General features: G+C 44.3%; 1 protein-coding gene across 1 annotated transcript in view; it reads left to right on the top strand.

The window, feature by feature from the left end:
- The window catches only part of FAM135B (family with sequence similarity 135 member B), a 143,020-nt gene that overhangs the window by 69,769 nt on the left and 45,667 nt on the right, over nucleotides 1–27,584 (top strand). The window contains exons 3-7 of the mRNA XM_083621833.1: nucleotides 3,700–3,779; nucleotides 17,055–17,194; nucleotides 18,195–18,265; nucleotides 22,195–22,368; nucleotides 24,820–24,946. Of these exons, the coding sequence (XP_083477959.1) occupies nucleotides 3,700–3,779; nucleotides 17,055–17,194; nucleotides 18,195–18,265; nucleotides 22,195–22,368; nucleotides 24,820–24,946 (592 nt within the window). The remainder of the gene's footprint in view (nucleotides 1–3,699; nucleotides 3,780–17,054; nucleotides 17,195–18,194; nucleotides 18,266–22,194; nucleotides 22,369–24,819; nucleotides 24,947–27,584) is intronic.

The raw sequence follows: 27,584 nt of genomic DNA, 5'->3' as shown, positions 1-27,584 counted from the left end.
ATGAGGTTGCTGAGTTCCTGAAGTGCTCTAGAGAGCCAGTGTAGTGTAGTGGTTAAGAGTGGTAGACTCGTAATCTGGGGAACCGGGTTCGCATCTCCTCTCCTCCACATGCAGCTGCTGGGTGACCTTGGGCTAGTCTCTGAAGTCTCTCAGCCTCACTCACCTCACAGAGTGTTTGTTGTGGGGCAGGAAGGGAAAGGAGAATGTTAACCACTTTGAGACTCCTTAGGGTAGTGATAAACTGGGATATCAAATCCAAACTTCTCCTCCTCCTCCTCCTCCTCCTCCTCCTCCTCCTCCTCCTCTTCTTCTTCTTCTTCTTCTTCTTCTTCTTCTTCTTCTTCTTCTTCTAGGAACTTGGCATATATAGTATTTATTTTATCATTTCAACAACCCTGTAAGATGGGATGAGAACATTCTTTAGAACTATATACCTATTGTCTGGAAGTTAACAGCAGGACAATGAAAATGGATTCCACATGCTCTAATGGTAGCCAAGAGACTCACATTGAGGAACTAGAAGAACCAAGATAAGATCCCCTTTAATAAGTGGGTCGACAATATGTCAACACTCCCAACCTATGAATAGACTGCTTACAAACATATACTTTGTTTGGATAAATATGACAATATTTGGAATGAGTTTATGCAAAATGGAGTAGGCTATTAATATTTACATAAGCATTTGGATAATAATATCAAAATAATGTATGTTAGGATATTTTTCGTATATATTCATATTTTTTCTCTACACATTTTTGTGCCTTTATATTTTTATTTTCTTCTTTTGTTTTTCTTTGTTTCTTTATAATTGAAACTTCTCAATGAAATATTATCACAAAAAAGAAAGAAAAAACCCTTCTATAACTTAGGCTTGTATTATCATTCCTGAGATCTGCTGTGACTCAGATATGTCTTTAACCACTTTGCTACAACATATGTCTGTGACGGGTGTTTTTCTTCCATGTTTATTTGGTGTTCCTCTCAAGTTAACCCCCTCCCCACAAAGCTGTCCCAGTTCTAGTGCTTTTTTTCTGTGGGGGGGGGGGCACAGGGGTACACATACCTCTAAATATTTTGTGAATCTAAGTTTGGCCTTGTTGAGGGGCAGTATTTCAATACGAGTAGGAAAATGAGAGTACCCCTAAACTTTTTTTAAAAAAAAGAAAAAAAAAAGGACTGTCCAGTTCTATCCTTTCTTGATGTAAGGAAGGGATGTGGAACCTATGGTCCTCATGAAGTCAAACTCCACCTCCTGTCATTCCCAGCATGGCCAAAAACAATGGGAAGGCATGAACGCCCCCATCACTGCGGTAGGCCATTAGGGACTGATGTCACAGGATACAGAATGAGGTGCTAGATGAACAACAATTGCATCTTATGTACACTTTCTCTTGAGGAAATGTGGTGGATGGCTTTTACATCATAATCTGGGACTAGCCAATCACTGTTGCAAATGGAAGTCTTGTTGGTTAGCATAAACATATCTGGGATTAAACTTGTTGGCCAACCTGAGAGTTTCATCTGCAGAGCTTTGAGTTCTAGCTGTTTTCAGCCAATGAGCCAAACCGCAGCCTACAGTGTTTAACAGATCTTCACAACTGGTGTTGGAAACTGAAATCTGATTGGCTGGCAATACTGGAGCTTGTGATTGGCTCACTTGTGGGAGTGAAACTAGAGCTCAAAGTCTCACAGTCTGTTCTTACAAAATGCAATCTTGTTCACTCTTGATTTGTTCAAGGTTGGAAAATATGACTCTTAGGATGACAGCAGCAAAGTGATGCCCTTACCCTGTAGGTAATTCTATAATTGGGAGGCTGTCTGCTTCTGAATGCAAGTTGATAGAAATGACAAGTGGGGAGAAAGAAGGTTGTTGTGCTCATGTCCTCTTTGTGAACTTCACATAGGCATGTAGTTGGCCTCTGTTAGAACAGGATACTGAACTAGAATGAGTCTTTGGCTTGATCCACCTGGACTCTTACGTTCTTATTTATCTTATTTTTAAATTTAAAATGAGCTGCTGGATGCAAATCTGTACCTTTAAACATTGGGCATAAAAGGGAATGTTGGCACTGTGGCTTCTAACCCAACAGAATGGAAAGAATGATGCATCAAAGGTAGCCAATGTGGTTCCTGTGTCAGGTATGCTGGAGTACATTTTCCATCATGCTCCACCACTGGCCCTATTGGCACCACTGGCCCTATGGGCTGGACCTGATGGGAGTCCAGCAATATAAGTCACCCCAGTTCTCCACAGTCATCAAAAACATGAGAGAACTTTGCTGTTTGCATCTTTTCAGTAACATGAATCCCTTGTTTGTACTGGAGAAATCTGTTAGGGCTGTGAATATACCCAGTGACACTGGTATTGATATTCTCTGTGTACATTTCTACCATATAAAGGGAAGACTTCTGACCTCCTGGAATGAAAAAAAAGAAAAAAAAGATTGGAAATCACTGGGAGTGGAATAGTTGCGCCATCCTCTCTGACCTTTAAATTCTTGGATAAAACGCGTATAGTTGACTTGACAATGTGAGCAGGCAATGCAGTCTATTCTATTTCACACAAATGTTCTCTTTCACATTATTACGGTGTTAGCCTTGCTGCTTAGAAGAAGAAGAAGAAGCATCAGTATTACCAAGAAATATGATGGCTCTGTAAAAGCACTCCAGAGAAATTTTGTTAATCCTATCCAAACTCTTCCCTTGGATATTAGGGAAGGGTCCCAACTCAGTAGGAGAACACTTGCTTTGCATGCAGAAGTTCCAGGTTCAAAGCGCAGCATCTCTAGGTAGGGCTGGGGAGGTCTGCAGCTTGGAGAGCCACTGCCAGCCAGTGTAGATGACATTGCACTAGATGGTCCAGTGTTCTTACTCTTGGGCTTGCCGATCAAATCCCCACGACGGGTTGAGCTCCCATTGCTCTGTCCCAGCTCCTGCCAACCTAGCAGTTCGAAAGCACATAAGTGCAAGTAGATAAATAGGTACCACTGTGGCGGGGAGGTAAACGGCTTTTCTGTGTGCTCTGGTTTCCGTCATAGTGTTCCGTTGCGCCAGAAGCGGTTTAGTCAGTGCTGGCCACAAGACCTGGAAAGCTCTCTGTGGACAAACATCGGCATCCCTCGGCAAGATGAGCGCCGTAACCCCATAGTCACCTTTGACTGGACTTAACCATCCAGGGGTCCTTTACCTTTACCTTTTACCAATGTCCGTTCCCTACGAGCTGTGCTTTGTATCATCACTTTATGCTTTTCGACAACTGGTCCAGATGCACCTCTTTCCCCTGGCCTTTGGTTGAGTGGACATTATCTGTCCACCTGGATTCCATGCATGCACAGCTATCCTGTGTTGCTATTTTGTGATTCTGGAAAGGTTTCTTGTGGTTTTGTTTTATGGTTTTAATTGTATGGTGTACTTATTCTGTGATATTTTTGCAACCCACCCTGAAACCATTTGGTGATGAGTGGGCCACATTAAAACAAGTCCAATCTACAATAACAAACAAATAAAGCATTATAGATTTTAGCTATTGTTCTGCTTTATGGTTTTCACCTTTGTTGTAAAATTTGGTTATTGGGCAGTATAGCAGTAAGTAAATACATAAATAAGCAAGCAAAATATTTGCTTTTTCGAAGGAAGGCTGCAATTCCCTCTATAATAGTTTTCTTTTTTCCCCTCCAAAAAAATCTCTCTCTATAGGTATTACTTGGTGCACGCAAGTCTGAAAGTCCCACCCAGGATCCCACATCGATTGCTGGCGACCATTGTTGAACAAACAGGTGAGATAAGAAAGGAGAGAGAAATGGCTTTGAATGAGGTGAGCTCAACCTGGCTTGAGGGATGGAGCCAGAAACTCAGGAGGGTGAACTGAAAGAGCCACACTGTAATGGACAAATCTGAAGTTGAGTCTAGAATAGTTCTGCAAAACCTCAAAGTGTATAGAGTCTACACAGCTGGGATGGCAGTGTGGTTACCTACTCATTTCCGTGCCCAGTTAAAAATTCTGGTAATGACTTTTAAAGAGCTAAATGGCTCACACCTATAGAAACCATTTGTCTGAATCTTGAGATCAGAATCAAAGGCCGTGCCTATCAACCTACCATCTAGACCTATTAGATCACATCTTCACCATACATTTAAAGCACTATTATACCTCCTTTAGGGATGCGGGTGGCACTGTGGGTTAAACCACAGAGCTGAGGACTTGCCGATCAAATCCCCACGACGGGTTGAGCTCCCATCGCTCGATCCCTGCTCCTGCCAACCTAGCAGTTCCAAAGCACGTCAAAGTGCAAGTAGATAAATAGGTACCGCTCCGGCAGGAAGGTAAACAGCATTTTCGTGCGCTGCTCTGGTTTGCCAGAAGCGGCTTAGTCATGCTGGCCACATGACCCGGAAGCTGTATGCCAGCTCCCTCGGCCAATAAAGCAAGATGAGTGCCGCAACCCCAGAGTCGGCCACGACTGGACCTAATGGTCAGGGCTCCCTTTACCTTTATCTTTATACCTCCTTTAAATAGTCATGGCTTTCCCCAAAGAATCCCGAGAACTGCAGTTTGTTAAGGGTGCTATGAGCTGTTAGGAGATCCCATTCCCCTCACAGAGCTACAATTCCCAAAGTGGTTTAACAGCTCCCCTCCCCAGGGAACTCTTTGTTTTTTTAAACAAATAAACAATTAAACAACATTTCAAATTTAGCAATCAGTCATTCCACCTATGATTTCCCCCTCCCTCCCTCCCTCCATGGTTCCCTCAAAATTTCAATTTATGCTGCATATCATAGTTACTCTACACCTTCACCTTACCTCACAAGAAAAACAAAAAGTTCACCCCCACTGCTGTTCTTACTCAAATCCTATTTGTGTTTTAACATTTTTACACTGAATTTTTTAAGTATTCTTAAAATATTTTCCAGTCTTCTTTAAAACCAGTCTCCCCCTGATCTCTGATTTTACACTCCAAACTTGCCATTTCTACATATTCTATCAATTTCAGCTGCCATTCTTCTTTGTTGTCATGCCATTTTTGTGTCCCGCTGATTTCAATGGCATTTACTTCCAAAAAGTGAAATTATTGTGGCAGTCTTACGCATACCGTCGTGGAAATTTCTCTGGGTTGCTCCCACCCACAAAAGAAAAATACCATGGGAATGACAAATTCAGTTCCATTTGAGTCGGTTCCGCTGCTGTTTTAAATATGACTTACTGAAGGAGCACCATTTTTCTTCATTCTGCGAAAGATGTGTTTGATGACCCTTTTGATGCTGCCCCAACAAGTTTGCGCTGCTCATTGCTCAGTGGAGCAGGAAAGAATCAAGACTCGGGATTGTATCAAATTGCTGTCATTAGTTCCAATAACGCTCGAGGAAGCAATTTCTGCCTCCATCAACTGGAAGCAAATTTACTGCCTTTTGGAGTGCAAGAGAGAGGACAAACCTTTTTATTTTCCATTGAATGCCATCTGATTGTTATTTTTTAATGCTGTAATGAACCTGTGTGAATAATATCCAGGATTTTACAGGTTAATGTTTTATAAGGCACAAATACCAATGTATTACGTGAATCTGGCAGGTCCCATTTTGGAAATGGATTGCTGTAGTTCTGCTGGCGCCAACAGTTATCCCAAACAGACCTTCTATCTGATTCGGGCTCTCCAATTCGCTTTCTGTCAAGAAAAGAATGATTAGCTGCTGGGTGTACAAACTCTTTAATGCAACCTAGCTAGGGGCTTAAGAATGAGGAAATGTACAGCGGTACCTCAGGTTACATACGCTTCAGGTTACAGACTCTGCTAACCCAGAAATAGTGTTTCAGGTTAAGAACTTTGCTTCAGGATAAGAACATAAATCGTGCTCCGGCGGCGCGGCGGCAGCAGGAGGCCCCATTAGCTAAAGTGGTGCTTCAGTTAAGAACAGTTTCAGGTTAAGAACGGACCTCTGGAATGCATTAAGTACTTAACCCAAGGTACCACTGTATCTACAGGCACATCCCTTTGGGATGCAAATGATAGCATATCCACTTGAGTGTGGAATAGGGGTCAGCAAATTCTTCAGCAGGGGGCCGGTCCACTGTCCCTCAGACCTTGTAGGGGGCCGGACTATATTTGGAAAAAAAGAAAAGAATGAATTCCTATGCCCCACAAATTTGCCTTCTTAATCCGGCCCGCAGACGGTCCGGGAATCAGCATGTTTTTACATGAGTAGAATGTGTGCTTTTATTTAAGATGCATCTCTGGGTTATTTGTGGAGCATAGGAATTTGTTCATATTTTTTTTCAAAATATAGTCCGGCCCACCACATGGTCTGAGGGACGGTGGACGGACCCACAGCTGAAAAAGGTTGCTGACCCCTGGAATAGAGTGTTGCTATTACTTCCCTTGATTTGGATTGCACACCTCTGTTAATGCAGCCTAGACAAGCATAACGTTTCTGTTTCTTTCTGCTGCTGCATGATACTTTTGATTCATGTTAAGCTTGTGGTCCACCATGACATCAAGATCCTTTTCACATGTACTGCTAAACAGCCGGAACTTGAAGAACACAGACATACCCTTAGCTCACAGGAAGGGAGAATTCCAATTATACACAACAGCCTTATTATTATTATTATTATTATTATTATTATTATTATTATTATTTTGATCACTTTAGTTTAGAAGAGTAGCCTCCATAGCTTACTATTCTGGTGCCGGATAGAGTTGCAGATTGGGCTTCCTATCCATTTATATCTGATTGCATCCCATTCCAGTAACCTTGAAAAATGAACTTGGGTTTATGAAAATAACAGCGATAAGTGGCTACATTTATATTACTGACTTCCATGTGAGGAAATTAATAGGGATATCTTACTTTCCCATCGTCCGTAATGGAATAGTGTTAGAGAGGCAGTTAGCTATCGCTCTTTCCAATGGGCTAATTGGAAATGTCAAAAGGCGAGGCTGAGTTGAAGGATTGATTATAGAGCCATGCAACTTTTCGGCAGGAGTTATACTTTGAGAAGAAAGAGATGAAGAGCAGAGTCTCTAATCACAATGACAGGAAGCGGCAGACATGCCTTAACATGCCAATCTTAAAGCTCAGAGTAAGTTTAGAGTAAAATACAGCCTAGGAAACTGAGTGAAGTCCATCGGCATAAATATTAGGAGCCAACTCCTAGGGGCGGAAGTCCCTTCGCCTCCCCCAATAAAATATAGAAGTGGGCCGGGGGTCCCCAAAACTGATGGGCATTGCCATTCAAATGGTGTGTGTTGCGCGTCTTGTGATCAATTATACAGGGCTGGACTTACCCCCCCCCCCACATATTTTATTTAAGTTGGCACCCCTGGCATGACCAGAGGCAAAAAGGGGTGCTGCAATAGAAGTGACTTTTACCTCTGTACAGTAGGCCACGTCCCAGCCCTGCAACAACTGGAGGTCACTGCAGAGATTGCCCTCCACCAACCATTCAGGCAAGCAAACAAGAGGTATTCCAAGGCACTTAGGGAGGGTGCAGAACAGGGGCAGTGGGGGTGTGGCCTCAGGAAAGAGGGCGTGGTCTGGGAAGGAGGTGTAGGGGAAGTCCCATGGGCCATATAAGTCAGCCTGGAGGGTCATATTTGGCCTGGGGTTCTCCACTCCTGGTGCACATGGTAGCTCACTAGGTGTGTGTGTGTGTGTGTGAATAACCCTCCTGGATTTTATGACTGCAGAAACCTTCAGCAGCTATCTGGCAATGCACACTACTGATATGCATTCTGTTTTATAGGTCAATTCACACAGGTGCTCTTACAAGTGATACTTCCTCAACTTCCATGGGTGGGGGGAGGGGCTCTGTTGTGTGTTGAGACCTTTAAACTCCCCCCCTGAAATAAATTCAGACAAGACTCAAATTTTTGGTTTGGTTTTTGGCAGAATTTATGCCACAACTTTACTGATTACAGAAAGTGACTGGTTGCATAGACTCTGGTTCGACTAGCTCCCTGCACCATTGCAGGTAGCGCTGACCCAGGGCACCAGCATAGGTCAGCCTAGGGTGAACACCCGAAGAAGCAAAAAGCCAGGAGCAGGCTATCTCCTCCACCCAAATGCCCCCCTGGACTCAGGCATGGGCACAACCCCCTCTCAGGGGTTGACCAAACCATCGAGTCCCTGGATTCCTTTAACAGAATACCTTCACATAGGGATGGTGAGAGCGTTCTCCCATCCCTATCACCTGAACGCAGCAGGCGAAACCCAAATGGCAACAGCCAGTCAGCCAAGTGGGGAAAATTCCTGCCATGCCCCTGTCCCAATGACAGATGACACACGACGGAATAGCAAGGTCAAGCGAAAAGCCCTGAAAGTAGGGACAGGTGGTTGGGTGTTCCGAATGCATGCACTGAAAGAGGAAGCTCTGGGTCACGTGCATTGGTATAAGTTCATCCCTCGAACCATTTGGACTGCGTCCCATTGGCCTGATTGCACCCAGCTATGAGGGACCTACCAATCAGGTGTTGTGGCTGACCAACAGTACCCACCCACAACACAGGGTGTCAGTTTTCCAGGTCTCACCGCAATACGCGCCCTCTTTAAGGGAGGACCTGATTTGTCATTGTTTTTTCAAGTTTGTGTGCCTAGGCAAAGTAACTGTGGAATTGCATTCTTTAAAATAGTAGCATCCTGTGGGTGAATGCCCTTTGGGAGAAAAGGATGGTTTCAATTCATGCAGGCCCTGGTAGCATGGAATGTTTGTTTTTAGCTCAAACAGATTAGACTTTGTTAAAGGTCAGGAACTGACAGGGCTCATGAATTACAAGACAAGCTATGATCCTTCGTTATATGGTCCATTTGCTACATTCTTGCAGAGCTTCGAATAAGCAGAGCGGCGTGACTTGGGCCACCTTCACATCACACAGTTAAAGAACCCTTTAAACAATCATAGCTTCCCCCAAAGAATTCTGGGATCTACAGCTTTTTATGGGTGCTGAGAATTGTTAGGAGTGAGGCTGCCAGCTTCCCTGGAGGGCTGTGGGAAGGTAGAGGCACTGGACAGGAGCTATCTGTCAAGCAGTGAGTAACAGCAGGAACTGAAAATGCATGAGGTTCCCTGTCTTCCAAAGCTATGAATGAAATCCTCAACACAAATCTCCCTGGAGTCAGAGCTGGATTTAGGGGAGTGCGACCGGTTTGATGGGTCATGGATCACCGCCTTGTCGTGGAGAAGGGGCTTGAATAAGAAGCTATGAGCTATGCTGTGCAGGGCCACCCAATACAGGCAGGTCATAGCCAAGGGTTTAGACTAAATGTGATGCACCTGAAGAAGGAACTAGCAAACCACTCCAGTATTTTGCCAAGAAAACTCCATGGACATAAAAAAGGAGAAGCTTTGAGAAGAAAGTGAGAGTTTTCAAGGCATGCTCTGGTTCATGGGATCACGGAGAGTCGAACACGACTAAACAACAGTGGCCATTTTGATTCCACTGGCTGCAGAGCCTTAGGAGCGCCGCAACTATGTTATGGTTGCCATATTTCTGGAAGTAAAATTCCAGACAGTTGTTTAGCTTTTTTCTTTTTCTTTTTCTTTTAGGAAAAACAAAGTTGTTAAAGCAATCAGCCACAAAATCCTGGACATTTTCTGAAATCCCCCCGGCCGCTATTTTCGCTGGTTAAATTCTGTATGGCAACCCTAAACTATGTTGTAGAATGGAAGGCAAGTGACGGGGGGCACCAAATTTTGGTGTCACACAGGACCCCAAGCTCTGCCACTGCTGGAGTGGAAGATATTGTCAAGTTATCTGAATGCACACTCAAGTTTGTTTTCCTTCTTTGCAAGACATCAAACCCTGCTTTAGCCCAGATGTGCATAGTGAATCATGTACTTTGCTAGGTTATGATCTGAAATAATTATGTGCACTGATAGCGTGTGAGCATTAATAGCCTTAGCGTAAACCTTTGGTCTTAACACTTGCCATTGGGTGAGTGTGTAGTCACGCTTTTAAAGTTGCCACATTTTTAAAGTTGCTCCCCATTTTCAAGTGTGGAAAGGCTTTCTCCATCAAATGGGTTAAATGCCACATAGGCAGATTTTACTAGCTAGCTTTCTGAGTAAGTATTTTCATGAAGGTTAAAGACTGCCTGCATTTACATTCTCAATCCCATGGGGAAGGCACCAGGGCTATACTGAAATGTAATTAGAAGTAACTGAAAAAAGAACAATGGCTGTGTGTGTGTGTGTGTGTGTGTGTGTGTGTGTGTACAGTAGCATATGTTCTTACCTGTTCCTGCTATAAAGAGGAGCTTAGGTGGGAAAGTTGTCATTTCATCACTTGCCTTTAATTAGGTTTTATTTAAGGAAAGCATATCGGCCCGAAATATGTACAGAAGCTAGGTAAACATCACCATCTGCTTGTGACCTCCTGTCTCCCTCAGCAACACACACACACACACACACACACACCACTTTGCAGGCAGTTACTGGTGACATTGCAGTGGGAGCTCTAGCTTGCAGCTCAGAAGCAGATCAATTACTTTGCATGCATAACAGGCCATGGCAGAGTCCTAGCATGACTAGGTAAGGGCTTTTAGCCAGGGCTGAACTGAACATTGAGCATTCTTTTTGTGCATCCGTCAGTATGTGCAAATCTGACCCTTCTCGCACTACCCTGGAAGCAGAGGATGGAGCAACAGTTCAATTACCTATCGTGCTGAGCTTAAGATTCAAATGTTAGAACTTCTGGGTATTCCCCCCCCCAAAAGGCTGTCAAGAGATAACAGGGCCTTCTCAGTAGTGGCACCCTCCCTGTGGAACACCTTCCCTTCAGATGTCAGGAGATAAAGAAATACACAACTTTTAGAAGACATCTGAAGGCAGCCCTGTATTGGGAAGTTTTTAATGTTTGATGTTTTATTATGTTTTTATATATGCAGTAAGCCGCCCAGAGTGGCTGGGGAAACCTAGCCAGATGGGTGGGGTATAAATAAGATGATTATGGTGATGATGAAGATGATGACCAGTGATCTTAGGGAAGAGCCACTGCTTGTTCTCCTCCAAAAAGGACTTGTAATCACAGTTGTGGGAAACCCACAAACGGAACCTGAGCGCAGGAACACTCTCCCCTTTTGTGGTTTCCAACAACTCATATTTGAAAGCAGTAGAGAACCCAGCCAAGTGATGCTGATACCAAAACTCCACACATACACTAAAGCAAAATAATGCAAGCTTTACCACCCCATCCCCTTTCCCCTCCTTCCTTTCCACAAATTTATACTGTAGGCAACACCGGTGTGTTTTTCTTCTTCTGGGGGTTTGCAGGGGTACACATACCCCTAAACATTTTGTGAATCTAAGTTTGGCCTCATTGAGGGGCAGTATTCCAATATGAGTAGGAAAATGAGAGTACCCCCTAAACATTTTTTTAGGGGGGGAACCCACTGGGCAACACTAATGTCTCACATCAAATGTAACTGAGCTATAGAAAAGACTATGACCTGAAAAAGACACAATGCATTATACTTTTGTAATCAAAGAAAATCTTTAATAAAAAATATTTTCTTAAAAAAACATTACTACCCTTGACTGTGGAGGCAGAGCACAGCCAACATGGCTAGTCGCTGTTGAACTTGTCCCATCATCATTTAAAACCATCCGATCAATGTTATAAAAAGCAACAGCAACATTATTTAATAATAACTGGAGGTTCACAAAACCTTTTAGGGGCATGTGTGTCAACTTCTGGGGTGCTATTCCATGGCAACGCCTAACTGCATCATTTCTGATCCCACCAGGTCACATTTGAGCAAAAGCCACTGCCAGACCCTCTCTCTCTTCAAGTAACATTTTGTACAGCAGGATTGGAAACAGAAAAGCACACACCTGCCGAAAGTGAAGGCAACGCTCACAGGGGCCCCATTGCAATGCTAGCCACGTCTATCAATCTGAGCATTGCTTTCTTCCTGCCTTCTCAGGCAGGAGGTTTTTAATTAAGGGAAAGCTCTGCAGGGTCTAGTATCTCAATCTGCTTGCATACAACCGGCATTGTCTTGCGGTTGTTTTTAATCGTTGGGGGGTGTGGAGGTTCAGGAAGGCCCCCATGTTTTCAAGTTACCATCGCTGCTGTGAAAAAAAGGAAGAGCCAGGGGGCAGAAGTGTGTGATGGTGTGTGTGTGTGTGTGTGTGTGCTGTTTTTCTTCCATTACTGTGTTTTTCCATTACATTGGTACCTCGGGTTACAGACGCTTCAGGTTACAGACACTTCAGGTTACAGACTCTGCTAACCCAGAAATAGTACCTCAGGTTAAGAACTTTGCTTCAGGATGAGAACAGAAATTACACGGCAGCCACACGGCGGCCGCGGAGGGCCCCATTAGCTAAAGTGGTGTCTCAGGTTAAGAACAGTTTCAGGTTAAGATCGGACCTCCATAACGAATTAAGTTCTTAACCCGAGGTACCACTGTAGTGGTAAATGGCTTGCCACTTTCTTCATTCACAGACCATCTGAAGCTTGGGAGGGAAGAGGGGGTGTTGCTGCTGCTTATGGGTGCAGCAAAAGCAAGTGGGGAGGGTAAAGAGAGAGAGAACCCCACTCTTCCTGCATGGTTTCTGGAAAGATGGGTTATGATGAGATGTCAGAGGGCTGCTGATAGGATTCCTGTTTCTTGAACTGAAACCATGTGGCATCAGTGAAGGTTCAGGAGGAATCTAGAAGGGTTCAGTGCAGTGGTGGCGAACCTATGGCACATGTGCCAGAATGGGCACTTAGAGCTGTCTCTGCGGGCATGCGCGCCATCGCCCCATCATTCAAAGTGTCTTGCTGCTCCCCCCACCACCAGTGAGGGTGTGAAATGCTCACCAGATTGTGTTCCACCCGCAGCGGTGTTGGGGGGGGGAGTCGCAGTTGGCGAGTTGGAGACGCATGTTTGCTGTGCTGACGCGAGTGAGTGTAACTGTTTTTTAGTTGAGTTAGTTATTTTCTGTGTTCCCCTTGAAGAAGCTCCAGATCCCTGCACAATCTGCCCCCAAAAAGCTCAACAACTTTGTGCAATCCTCCCCCAAAAAAAACTCAACAACATGGATAAAAATGGTAAATTGCCATGTTGGCACTTTGCGATAAATAAGTGGGTTTGGGCTTGCAGTTTGGGCACTCGGTCTCTAAAAGGTTTGGTGTATGAGGATCTGAGCAGCCCAGGAGCAGAGCTAAAGCAGGTTTCAATTGACCTGAGGGCCTAGCCTAGCCCTAGACATGTTTTGGTGTTACCTTAATGAAGCATACTTAGACTGTTACCTCACTAGGAAGTTAGCCTGGCTATTCCAGGAATTTGAAATCTTGCTTGGATTTTTACACTTGTTGAATCCAGAAATTAGAAGGATCCAGCAATTAGAAGCCTTCCTCCTCACCGAAAAACCTCATAGCAGTATTTACTCATTGATGAGATCAAGGAAAATTCCATGGGGAAGTTGTGCTCAAGCCTCGAGACACACAAGAGTGTACCAAAGTGAACAATTAAGGCTTTGTTGGTGTATTTATCGACTTTCCTCACTTAGGTTGCAGGAGGAGGAGGAGAAAGTCTCTTAAAACTTGCATGCAAGTTTTTGCATCTGATCAGCTCAGGTTTAGCAAAGTTTGTCTCAATTAACTAGTATACACCCACTGACTTGTGAGATCAGTGAAATACATGGGTACATAGAAAGTCATATTTAGGAGTTTGCTATGTCTGCCATTTGATGAAAAGAATGACAGGCATCTGAACTTTTTAATGCATCAATCAAATCAAATGTTTAATGGGGTTTTTTATTAAAAAAACAGAGAAACATAATCTTGAACCATTACAATGCTGTTCCGCCTTAGAGGAGGTGGTCCTTACTGTACAACAGAGAAGATGAGATGTCTGTTCTAAAACAGCAGCAGTCTGTTATTTTTATTACAGCGTGGGGTATTATTATTATTATTATTATTATTATTATTATTATTATTATTATTTTGCAGGGCAGGGAGATTATTTCTAATTATTTTAACTAAACAAAGAATGCTGCCCAGATTTATCGGGGTTGAGTTTTAATCAATCAAAAGTTTTAAAATTAATTAAGCTGATTTATCAACGCAAAGTTGCAGGCCTAGAATTAATGTAGCAATTAACTTACATGCAGAGAGCTCTGCAAGGCATTCAGTCTGACCTCTGTGGAAGTCCAGGCTTGAGAATTAATTCTGTAATTAATTAATTGGCAACAAGCATCACTTTGATCTTGCAGCCCATGTTTTTGGAAGGTTCATCGGAATTAGCATGCAGAGAAAGCCAGTATTCTCACCGAGCAAGCTGGGGTCAAGGTCGGCTTACTTCAATGACGTATATTCAGTGGCGTAGCGTGGGGGGTGCAGGGGGGGCCGGCCGCACCGGGCGCAACATCTGGGGGGTAGGGTTAGGGGGCGCAAATCCACGGGTTAGGGGGCGCGAATTACTTGCCTTGCCCCGGGTGCTGACAACCCACGCTACGCCACTGCGTATATTGCTTTAAAAGCCTTGATGAAAGGGACCGGCAAAGAAGTAAAAACACCATAGCAGGGATCCCTCCCATTAAACATGGCTGGAAGCATCTCTCTGACAGCTGTATGCTAGCTCTGTTCTGGTTTGCAATAGTCTCCCCTACACTGATTTAAAGCATAGAGAGCCTTTGTTATCAAGTTATACCAGAAGCTTTAATTAAGAAAAATAGTTTTGCGGCAGTTTAAGGGTGGCGCTGTGGGTTAAACCACAGAGCCTAGGACTTGCCAATCAGAAGGTCAGTGGTTTGAATCCCTGCGACGGGGTGAGCTCCCGTTGCTCGGTCCCTGCTCCTGCCAACCTAGCAGTATGAAAGCACGTCAAAGTGCAAGTAGATAAATAGGTACCGCTCTGGCAGGAAGGTAAACGGTGTTTCCGTGTGCTGCTCTGGTTCACCAGAAGCGGCTTAGTCATGCTGGCCACATGACCTGGAAGCTGTACACTGGCTCCCTCGGCCAGTAAAGCGAGATGAGCACTGCAACCCCAGAGTCGGTCATGACTGGACCTAATGGCCAGGGGTCCCTTTGCCTTTACCTTTAAGGAACAACAGAGTTATGGTGACATATTTTGTGGGCTAGAGTCCACCTCATCAAGTGCACTGGGGGCTGATGACACACTTTAGTCCATGAGCACATACACCTTCATAAGAGTCCTGTTGGATCAGGTCAAAGGCCAATCTAGTTCAGCATCTTCTCACAGTGACCAACCAAAGCCCATAGGAAGCTGTAGACAGCACTTGACTGCAAACAGGCTTCTCCCCTCCTGAACTTTCTAGCAGCTTTCTAGAGACAGTCGAGGAAGAACATAGACTTCATGACTAGTAGCCATTGATGTCCTTGTCTGCCATACATTTAATTAACCTTATTCCAAAGTCATCCAAGTTGGTGGCTGTCTTCTGAGTGCAAAGTGTCATAAACGTTTCCACCAACTATAAATGCGTTGGTCTTGGAATGTGCCACAAGACTCTTTTGTGCTGCAAAATAGTACCAAAGATACGGAAATGAAGTGGTGGTGAAACCAGCACATCCTGGTCCTACAATATTGGTATCTTTCCACCTCTGCCTGGAGATGTTGAAGACTGAAGCTGTGATGTTTGAACTATGGCCTTCTGGAAAATAAAGACCCTTGGAGGACATTCATTATATTGGCTGGCCCCCGTATAAATAATGTCTCTAATATGCTACCAATTATGCACCACTGGGGATCCTAGCAAAGGTATGTTTGGAAGAGAAAATTACATTAGGTTCTGTGTCTCTGAAGGGAGTTAGTGTATCAAATATACACAAACACACTTATACATATATAATAATAATACAATCAAATTGCTTTTCTTTCTTTTTTGTCCCGTTAGATTAAGAGAAGAATAGATTTGGCCAGTAATGCAGTTTTACCAATGTCTCTAGAATGATGAGTTTTCGATGAAAATAAATCAGGCTGTATTGCCTGCCTTTCGAAGAGCTTATCTGCTTCATGCTTTTTATTGTCGTCACTGCGGTAGAGCAAATAAATGAGTTTTCTTTTTCTACTGTCCACGCTTCCATTATGATGCTTGGCTGAAGTGCTGGGGCTGAACGAGGCAGGGGCTCAGTGTCTCGTGGAACGTTCTCAAAGGAAAACATGTTTTAGTTTTCCAGTCCCACCACAAACTGGAAGCCAAAGATAGATGAGAGGAAGCACCATGTGATGTGTCTGTCAATGGGATGTGCCACAGTGTTTAGATGGGGGAAATGGAGGTTCTGATGCCCCCACATACAGTGGCACCTCTGGTTGCAAACGGGATCTGTTCCGGAGTCCCGTTTGCAACATGAAAAGAACACAACCCACAGTGGCGCATCTACGCACGTGCAGGTTGCGATTCGCCGCTTCTGCACATGCACATGACATCATTTTGCGCGTCTGCGCATGCGCGAGCGGCGAAACCTGGAAGTATACCCTTTCTGGTATTTCCAGGTCGCCACGGGATGTAACCTGAAAGAAAATAGCACGAAGTGGATGTAACATGAGGTATGACTGTATACAATTTCCTGTACTTATATACAGTGGTACCTCGGGTTACATACGCTTCAGGTTACAGACTCCGCTAACCCAGAAATATTATCTCGGGTTAAGAACTTTGCTTCAGGATGAGAAAAGAAATCATGCAGCGGTGGCGCAGCTGTAGCAGGAGGCCCCATTATCTAAAGTTGTGCTTCAGGTTAAGAACAGTTTCAGGTTAAGAACAGACCTCCAGAATGAATTAAGTTCTTAATCCGAGGTACCACTGTATATATAAAGTTTATGGAACTTACACCAGGAAAAAAAGAGGGAGGTCTAATTCAAAATCTATTTTAAAGTCTTGTTTTCACTCCGCCATCTTGCTCCCGAAGAGGTTTCAGATCTGGCATAACTTTACGCCAGTTTATCTCAAGGTGGCTTAAATTACACTGGCTCCCATAGTTCGGATTGCTGCCCCCCAAGTGTTCGATGCATTCCAAACGCATAGAAGTGCGGAGCCTGATTAATTCTGGAAGCCCAGGGTGGAAATCTGTTTCATAGTTATTCTGTTTTTGGATTCTGTTTTCCAGGCGATTCAATTCTTTGTGCAGCCTGTGTCCACGAGAACACCGTCTACAGCAGAGTGTTCCAGATTTTGTACAGGAATGAAGAGATTGTCATCAATGAATCCATGAACTTCAGGGCCCACCTTCTTGTGGATGGGGAAAAGGTTTGTTTCTCTCAGTTTGGACTCTCCCTCTTTTACACACATGCATATACACACAAAGAGTGAATCTGGTTCCACTGCTAAGGTATATTGCAGTTATTAATATTGCAGAATCTGAAGCAACTGGAAACATGAAAATGGCAACTGCACCCCCCCTCCCACACTAGGCCACTGCTGGGTCTCTTGACAACTTTTCTGTGCCTCTCTGAGACCTCTGTCTCACTATGCCAGGGGTAGGCAACCTAAGGCCCAGGGGCCGGATGCGGCTCAATCGCCTTCTCAATCTGGCCCACGGACGGTCCAGGAATCAGCCTGTTTTTACATGAGTAGAATGTGTGCTTTTGTTTAAAATGCATCTCTGGGTTACTTGTGGGCCATAGGAATTTGTTCATTTTTTCTCTCCAAAATATAGTCTGGCCCACCACATGGTCTGAGGGACAGTGGAGCGGCCCATGGCTGAAAAAGGTTGCTGACCCCTGCTCTATGCCATTCTTTAAGTTGTCAGACAGCTGGCTCTCTGGTACAGTCAAACCTCGGTTCTCAAACGCCTCCATTTTGGAATGTTTCATCTCCCGAATGCCAAAAACCCAAAAGTAAATGTTCTGGTTTTCGAACATTTTTCGGAAGCCGGAAGTCCGACACGACTTCTGCTTGAGTGCAGGAAGCTCCTGCAGCCAATCGGAAGCCGCGCCTCGGTTGTCGAACATTTTGGAAGCCAAACGGGCTGCCAAAATGGATTATCTTCGACAACCAAGGTTTGACTGTACTTGTGTTTCCTGAGTCGCACTTCAGCAAGAATGCTGATAGATACTTGCTGATGGGAGCTGAGCATCTTACGCGTCTGAGGTAAATTCATGCTGATTTAGCAGGGCCCCTTGATAGAACTGTCACACTCACGCTGGATTTCATCACATTGGTTCTCAGAACACACACACACACAATTTCCTATGTGTTATGAGGCCTTGCTTGTAATGACAGTTCTCTTTTTCAATAACCTCTACAGGTGGAAGAGGCACTAAGAGAAGCAGACTTTCAACTCAAGCTGGACTTGCATTTTACGGACAGTGAGCAACAGTGAGCACTTTTTGCTTTCCTAAGGCAAACTGATCGTTGTGGATTCTGATGCAAACTGGCCCAAATCAGGACTAACCCGCGGATAGAAATGTAGCTGTTCTTTGAATTCCCTCCTAATGTTGCCGCTCTGTCATTAGCTAAAAACAAGCCAATAAACAAAAAACATGCATATGGTGGCCCTTGGTGGCCATGACATCCACACTGTGTGATCTGCCTTGTGGCTGCAGTCAGTGATTTCAGCTCAGCTGTGGCGACAGTTGCCCAGCAGTGATTTCAGCTTGTGGAGGCTAGCCAGGGCTACATACCTAGCCTAGCATCCCACCTTCATCACTAGTGAAGGGTAGGTGGGTTCCCACGAGGCAAGACACAGTGACAGCAGCAAGAACCTTTATTGAACCAACAGAACTGGGCAACAGGGGCAAAACAACTGCATATATACATTTCTGAAGGCCTGGGCCACTCCCACTCCCAACGTGATTGGCTATCTAAACTTCCAAGCTGCGAATCATGACTCAGAGTTCAAGGGCCAATGACAAAGGCCCAAATCCTGAAATGTTCTGTGATTGGATATCATGTATCGAATCAGAACACATGAACTCAGAATCCTTAGTCCAGACTCAAGCTCAGGCAAACACAGACCGCTGAATACATAGCAGGAAGATAGGTTTAAAAAATGTTTTGAGATACAATATATACAGAATAGTATTTAAAAGTGAGTTTTCATGATTTTATTCATTTTTTAAAAAAATAATCATTTGAAAACGGCAAAGAAATAGACTACTAAGTCAACTGCTAGTGCTGTCTAGTATTTGGGGTCACCAACATGGCTTCCTTGGCACCTACTGTCCCCTAAAATTAGGCTTGAAAGAAGCAAATAGAATAAGTAAGAGTGTTGTGGCATTTCTGAGATGCTTGTGGCAGCTTCTATGTTTTGCAAATGTATCTTCAGCTCCAAAACTTTGGCAGCTCCAGATCTCAATAGCCATTTAACGCATCATTCATCTAAACCTTCCTCTTTTACGGAGCAAGCCTAAGCCTGAGAAGTTCCCTAGAATTCATCCTTAGTAAGTGTGTTTAGGGTTGCATTCCTAGACTTTCAAAAGTTACTCTTCCCTACAGAGGGTCTGCCTCCTTTAGCGCTGCTATGTCCAATGCCCTGATAGATTGTAGGACATGGAATCACATGAGGAAAAACATTTCCGCTTCCCTGAATTGAAGGTAGATTTCTTCCCCCTTCCCACTGGAAACTGTGGGTCCCAGCAGGCTAGATTTGAAAGTGGGTGGTATTCTACCCCACTCCTATTCCTGGACTCCCTGGTTATTGAGGGTCTTACTGTTATTTCTTAATTATTGTGTTTTCTGGTTTAAAATGTATTCCGTTTACACATTGCTCTTATATAGTCTTTTATTGTGCTGGTTTCCTATTTGAGGTTTTATGTGCTGGCATTTTCTAACACCTTTTGTGGTTTTATTGTCATATTTTCATTTTGTTTTTGCCTGATGCCTGGAGAATTTATTTCATGAAGAATCTCATAAATACAATAAAGAGATAATATTGCTTGAAGCTGCCTTAGAAGGCAGAGTTGTGTTTTTTTTTTCTTTTTTCTCTTTTTAAGTCCCTTTGTTTTGCTCTGGGTTAAGATAAAGAAACTAACTCGTAATGATGATGATGGTTTAATCTAAGCAATCATGTAGTTTTCCCAAGGATTACTGAATGTATCAACTATTCCATAATGGGCTATCTTGGGAAAATAGAATTTTCTAAGGCTCCCTGCACCATGAATGCTATGGCGGTCATAATCTTTGCTTCTAACATTATGTTCTACGTATGTCCCACCCATGTTCTACCATCACTGTCAGAAGCATTCTGTCTCCAAATACTAGTTGCTGGTAATCTCAGATGGACAGAGAGTTGTTCCACTCATGCTAAGCTTTTAGGCTTCTTACATGCATTTTTTGGGCCACTGTGAAGACAGGATGCTGGACTAGACAGGTCTTGGTTGAATACAGCAAACTCTTCTCATGTTAAGTCCCGTATGGCGGCAAATCTGGGCTACCCAACACCGACTGGCCTCAAAGATTTCCATGGTGCCATAATTCGAATGTTTGTCAATGGACCACAGAGATTTTTAAAAAGTCCCTCAGTGAAATATCTGTACCTGATTTTCCACAAAATCCCTCTTTAGAAGCTTCAGCACGCTTTTCAAAAGTCATGTTTTGAACTTTGAACTTCACAGACCCCAATTTAACATTTCTGTTCAGTTAGGAATAAGAGGGAAGATTCCAATAGTGAGAACAGCATCATAAATGGCCTGATCCAGCAATACTCTTCTTACCATTATTATTATTATTATTATTATTATTATTATTATTATTAGGAAATATGAGCTTCTGTGACATCATTAGTACCAAATGAATGCGTGACTGGGGAATATATATATATATATTTGCACTGGACACTCAGATGTTTAGACACACATTCTCTTTAACAGCACGGACATGGGAATAAAATGGATTGTCCTTTTTTGTCCTAGCTCTTCCTTCACCTCTTACACAGGCTTCTCAAAAGTCTTAATGGCTTGTGTCAGCAGCTTCTCCTAAAATGACAAAAGCAGGTTTAAGCCCAATTGCTGACTTTTTTTTTTTAAGGATCTGTGAATGGTGCAATGCAAGTCACTTTGGGTTTTTCCCAGCAATGTCATAATATTGACACTGCTGCTACAAGCACAATTAAGAGCTAAGCACCAGCCTTGTAAATGCTCCTCGTTGCCAAGTGAATTGCTGCCAAGTGATAAAAATTCCACTCACGCCATTGTCTCTGGGGCTGCATCCATGCAGCAGATTGAGCCAGCAGAAGGCTCTTCTCAATTAGCTACCAGGCTAAGTTGAAGGTGGTAGTACAAAGCCCTGTACAGTTTGCATTGGGATACCTTGAAGACCAGCTTATTCCTTACTGTTGTTGTTGTTTACTCGTGTCCGACTCTCTGTGACCCCATGGACCAGAGCACGCCAGGCACTCCTGTCTTCCACTGCCTCCAGCAGCTTGGTCAAACTCATGTTCATAGCTTCGAGAACACTGTCCAACCATCTTGTCCTCTGCCGTCCCCTTCTCCTTGTGTCCTCAATCTTTCCCAACATCAGGGTCTTTTCCAAGGAGTCTTCTCTTCTCATGAGGTGGCCAAAGTATCGTAGCCTCAGCTTCATGATCTGTCCTTCCAGTGAGCACTCAGGGCTGATTTCCTTCAGAATGGATAGGTTTGATCATCTTGCAGTCCATGGGACTCTCAAGAGTCTCCTCCAGCACCATAATTCAAAAGCATCAATTCTTCGGCCATCAGCCTTCTTTATGGTCCAGCTCTCACTTCCATACATCACTACTGGGAAAACCATAGCTTTCACTATACGGACCTTTGTCGGCAAGGTGATGTCTCTCTTATTCCTTATAGGCCCAACCAATCACTGTGCTCTGTAGGAGAGAGCCTCCTGTGGATACCATCTCATCAGAAAGTCCATTCCACCCATTGTGAGAACAGGGCTTTTATTGTGGTGGCACCTATGCTTTGGAACAACCACCCTCTCCAGTACACGTCAGGAAGCTGTCATCTCTGTTGATTTGTGTTGCATTTTTTAAAAAAAGAGTTTTGTTTTATTGCTTGTGCATTTACTGCCAGGGGCTCTATTGGGAGGAAGTGGGTTATTAAATAAACAAACAAATGCAATTGTTTTAACTGTGTTTTTTTTCTATATGTATTTGTTTGAACGGTGTTTTATATGCAATTGTTTTAACTTTTTTGCAGATAGACAGATAGATGTGCGACAGTGCTTTATACGCTTTTCTTCCCTTGAGAAGGCAATTGGAGATCCTTCATACAAAGCCGTCCATATATGAAATTGTTATTAACAACAATGACTGTTGCTTCTCCTTCCAGGTTGAGAGATGTCACATCAATCCCTGTGATCAGCAGTCGCACTTTGGGGCTCCACTTCCACCCGGGGCGAGGGCTGCATCATCATGTGCCCGTCATGTTTGATTACTTCCACCTGTCGGCCATCTCTGTTACCCTGCATGCCTCTCTGGTGGCTTTGCACCAGCCCCTGATCAGGTGAGAGAAACAGGGTTCTTGTTATTTTCATTTTCTGTATGTGTATTTCATGATCTTTGCTATGAGAGGTCAATTGTTCATATCTCATGTTATGTATTGAGCTTGGATCCTAGAACAATAGGCAGGTAGGAACCTAGAAGGCAGCAACCTGACTGGTCTGCATGAAATGCTCAATCAGGCTCCAGGAGGAAGTGAATCAGCAACCTGATTGGTCTCCAGGATCAGCCCAATCAGGCTCCAGGAGGAAGTGAATCGGCAACCTGATTGGGCTGCAGGAACAGTCCAATCAGGCTCCAGGAGGGGAACTGAATCAGCCAATCACACGGGACCCATTGTGTAAATAATGTATATATATAGCCAGAGGTTTTGGGGGGAAACACTGACTCACTGTTTACCATGAGCTGAAATAAAGAGCATGAAAAACACTTAACTCCGAGTATATTTCATCTCATTTGCTTTTTTTAAAAAAAGCTTACATAAAATAAAAACAATGCCAGCAACAGAAGAAGTAAAAACACGGAGACTTGGCAGAGTTATTATTATTACCGTATTTTTCGCCCTATAGGACGCACTTTTCCCCCTCCAAAAATGAAGGGGAAATGTGTGTGCGTCCTATGGGGTGAATGCAGGCTCCTTGGCTTCAGCGATAGCAATGCGAAGCCTAGGAAGCCTGCGCTCCGGAGGCTTCACGTTGCTTTCGCTGAAGCCAGAAGAGTCTGCTCTTTCAGCCTGTCCGTTGCTCCCAGAGCTGCAGGGGAGGGGATCATATTTTTTCCTTGATTCCCCCCCCCTCCGAAAAATAGGTGCGCCCTATGGGCCAGTGCGCCCTATAGGGCGAAAAATACGGTATTTATTAAATTTGTATACCCTGTGTATAGGCATCCCTATGTATAATGTGTTGTGGTAATCTAACCACAGTTGCTGACCAAGGTTTGCCTTTTATAATCAGCTTTGTCATGATGGCAGGGACGTGGGTGGCACTGTGGGTTAAACCACAGAACCTAGGACTTGCTGATCAAAAGGTTGGCGGTTCGAATACCCGTGAAGGGGTGAGCTCCCGTTGTTCAGTCCCTGCTCCTGCCAACCTAGCAGTTCGAAAGCACACCAGTGCAAGTAGATAAATAGGTACCGCTCCGGCGGGAAGGTAAACGGCGTTTCCGTGCACTGCTCTGGTTCACCAGAAGCGGCTTAGTCATGCTGGCCACGTGACCCGGAAGCTGTACACTGGCTCCCTCGGCCAATAAAGCGAGATGAGCACCGCAACCCCAGAGTCGGTCCCAACTGGACCTAATTGTCAGGGGTCCCTTTACCTTTATGTGGTGATGGCACTATCCAGACTGGGAAACGGACAGCACTCTGTCCTATTTTAGGGTTGCCATATTTCTAGAAGTAAAATTCAAAAGTAGTTGATTCTTTTTTTTAAGTAATCAATCTCAAAATCCCTGACAGTCTTTTCCCTGGTTATATCCTGGACATGTCCAGGAAATTCCAGACATATAGCAACCCCATCTTATTTAAGTCTAGTTGTTGGATGTGGCTTTACCAAGCATTTTGCCACCCTATGGACCTCTCATGGAGGAGGCCCACAAAGAAGGACCTTAGATGATGACTGCAGGGTCCAGGTCAGTTCACATGGGAGGTTCTTCTGAAGTCCAGCTCAAGACATTTTGTAGCCTAAGGTGAAGGTGAACATGGTGTCCCCTCCTTTCCGTGCACAGAACCTTGACAGGGCTAACTCCTACTTCCACACTAATCATGTAAGAATCATCCTCCACAAAGAGGAGCAGGCTAGCTTAGGGACCATGTAACACACTCCTGGCTGCTGGTCCCTGTCCTCAACACACACTGCCTGAGGCAGCAGCCTCACCCTGTCTATTGGTAGGGCTGGTAAAAAATAAATAAAATTAAAGCGGATTCTGCAAGCCTCAAGTCTGCCTGCCTCTGATCTAACGTTTCCTTGTTGTCTCTTGCCTGCTCACACACAGACTTGTTGTTCTTAATATTTGAACTAAATCTAGCCTCCCCCCCCCCTAATTTGTAACCACTGTCTCTTGTCTTACCCTGAGCAAAGAGGGAGAACAGTAATCTCTTTGCTTCTTTCTGAACTCCTGTAAAATGCTTAACAATTGCCATATGCTGTTGATGACAAAGAGAGAAGAAAAGCTTACCTATTCCTGGAAAACTTGTTTGCTGCTACTGATCCTGTTAGCGGAGAATTTTTAACAAGCTTTGAAAAAGCCTGAAGGCTTTCCAGAGCACCACAGACTGAGATGAACCTTTGCTATGTCTCCCAACTCTCCAAGAACTGTCGTTTTAAAATAGCAACACAGGGATATTTTTTAAAATGTATTTTTAGTGCAGAGAGGAAAGGATTGGTGAGAAAACTTTGAAATGTGTAATATTGTTGTTCCATATAGACACAGGTATTCCATTTTTTTCTTCTTTGTTTAGCTTTGCCCGTCCAGGGAAGGGCTCGTGGCTTGGTAAAAACAGCCTGGAAACAGGACCAGATCTTACGGGGATGTCACTGGAAAACCTGGTTTTTGGAGCTGGTTACTGCAAACCTGTTGCTTCTGAGGTAGGAGACAGTTCTTGTTCATGGTGACATTAGATGCACAGTTTAAAGGGATGGAGATGGGCCTTCCTTAGGCAGGATCACCAGGCTGATAAGAGAGAGGTGACTTTATATTATCCCTACTCCCACCGATAAAATCTGTGGTGACTTTTGCCCACTGGGAATGGAAGCGCAGAAAGCAAGGAGAATATCTGCAGGTAGAGGCAGAGCCAACTGCTTCTAGACTTGCCCGCAACCCCTCTTCTCTGCTGAATTCTATACGGGCAACATTGAGGTTACGGAAGAGGAAACTGGCCTTCTAAGGCAGACAATTGTTTACAAAACCCTTCCCTTGTAACCATTTTGTCAAAAAAGATATGGTGATGCCAATTGTTACTCGAGGAAACAACAGGGATATTAATATATTCCTAGTCATGCTTCTTTAAACTCCTACTCTGTTGGGATGGTGTTGTCGATCCCGTCTGTTATACAAAGTGCTCACCCCTTAACCTTGAAGAAGAAGAAGAAGAGTTTGGATTTGATATCCCACTTTATCACTACCCTAAGGAGTCTCAAAGCGGCTAACAATCTCCTTTCCCTTCCTCCCCCACAACAAACACTCTGTGAGGTGAGTGGGGCTGAGAGACTTCAGAGAAGTGTGACTAGCCCAAGCTCACCCAGCAGCTGCATGTGGAGGAGTGGGGAAGCGAATCCGGTTCACCAGATTATGAGACTACCGCTCTTAAGCACTACCACTACACTGGCTACACTGAAACCGTCTACAGAGGAGCAGAGCTCAAAATCCCAAAAGGCTACTAGAAGAAACAGAGCATGCAGATACTTTACTTACCTTGCCTTTAGTACTGACTAGCAAGGGGAAAAGGCAGTGTTTTATGAAGCAAAATACTCTTCCTGTATCATCAGAACAGTGGTGCTATTTTGAACAGTGACAGAATTCAAGGGTGGAAAATTTCCTCCAATTATGAATGTGGAATCCCAGAATTGTAGAATTGGAAGGGACCCAGAGCATAGCTGTCAACTTTTCCCTTTTCTTGCGAGGAATCCTATTCGGAATAAGGGAATTTTCCTTTAAAAAAGGGAAACGTTGACAACTATGACCCAGAGGTTCAACCCCCAGTTAGGTGTTCCCTTATTGCCTCTTTTCGTGTCTTGGCTGCAGCTCCCTCCTTGCATCCTTTAGTCCAGCAGTCGGCAACCTAAGGCCCATGGGGGTTGTTTAACCGGCCCATGGACCCTCGGTGCCCCCCACCGCCCACTCAGTCGGCTCCCATGTGCCATGCTAAACTGGCGCGGAGCAGAACGGGGACCACCTTCCGTGACGCTGGCCTGCTTCGCACGCCTCCTCCGTGCCGGAAGGAGCACCGGAAATAGTGTTTGCGCATACGTGCGTCTGCACGCACTCTGGCCCACTGTGACGTCTGCGGGAATGTGAACCGGCCCAAGCCACAAAAACTTTGCCGCCCCCTGCTGCAGTCTGTTATCACCAGATTGGGCACTGCTTTCCTTTTGTGTGAAAACAGAGGCAAAGTATGTGCTGCGTGGTTCCATCTTGTCTTCGTTGTAGCAGCATTTCTCTGCCTTCTTCACGCAGAGGTCCTGCAACTTGCTTGGTCTTTCTGTTGCTTCAAACATAGCTGACGAACAGGTCGGCTACGCCAGATCAATTTTGATTTCCCCCAGTTTCCATTGCTTATTCGTTTGATTTCCTTTCAAGCCCACGGCTGAGAGCGCTCCAGCGATGATCTGTTTTGCTTTTCAGGTTGCTGAGACAGTGTCGATTACAGAGATAATTGAGATAATGAGCTTGTTTATCAACAGTAGATAGCTTGCTTGGTTAATGTTTATTGCTGCTTTTCTTTCCCCCCATTTTATGAGCTTAGGAGAAAGTGGTTCTAAATGCAGTTTGCTGACTTTGGAGATAACAATGCAGAGAGAGTCAATGTGGAAGAGAAGTCCATGCTGCCCGTGATTTAAAGGGAGCTGTCCAAATTCCCAGTTCCCTGCCTTATATGTGGGTTGGAAATCAATGAACACTTGGGGTTGTCGCCAACTAAGTTCTACTCAAAATAGACCCAACAAAATTAATTCACCTAATTTAATCATATTCATTAATTCCATTGGGTCTACTCTGAGTAGGACGAGCACTGGACACCACCCTCAGATTGCACACTTCTCTGAATTCTGTGATGTATACAAAATTTTATATGGTTTTTTTAAAAAACAACAACAACAAACAAACATGGGCTTGTGAAGCCACACAACCAAGCTGAATGGGATCAGGATCCAGCCTAAGTTCCCCCTCTCTGCTCCCTCCCCTGCCACTTCCCCAGAATGCTCCTTTTGGGGGAGTTAAAGCCACATTCAACTGAGCCCAACTGAGCTGGGATGAGAAATTTGCCCTGGCATATTCAGCTGCATTGGCATTGGGGACTTAACGCCAGCTGAGCATGTCCGAGTTGGGAATCAGTTGGTTGAGCCAGAGAACCTGCAGCATCCATTATATTGTAAATTGCCCGGTGATCCTCAGATGAAGGTCGGTATAGAAATTTAATAAACAAATACAGTGGTACCTCAGGTTACATACGCTTCAGGTTACAGACTCTGCTAACCCAGAAATAATACCTCGGGTTATGAACTTTGC

Source organism: Podarcis filfolensis (genome assembly GCF_964270895.1).
Source record: "Podarcis filfolensis genome assembly, chromosome: 7".
NCBI lineage: Eukaryota > Metazoa > Chordata > Lepidosauria > Squamata > Lacertidae > Podarcis > Podarcis filfolensis.
Note: the sequence above shows the minus strand (reverse complement) of the source record. Positions and strands in the feature narration are given on the sequence as shown.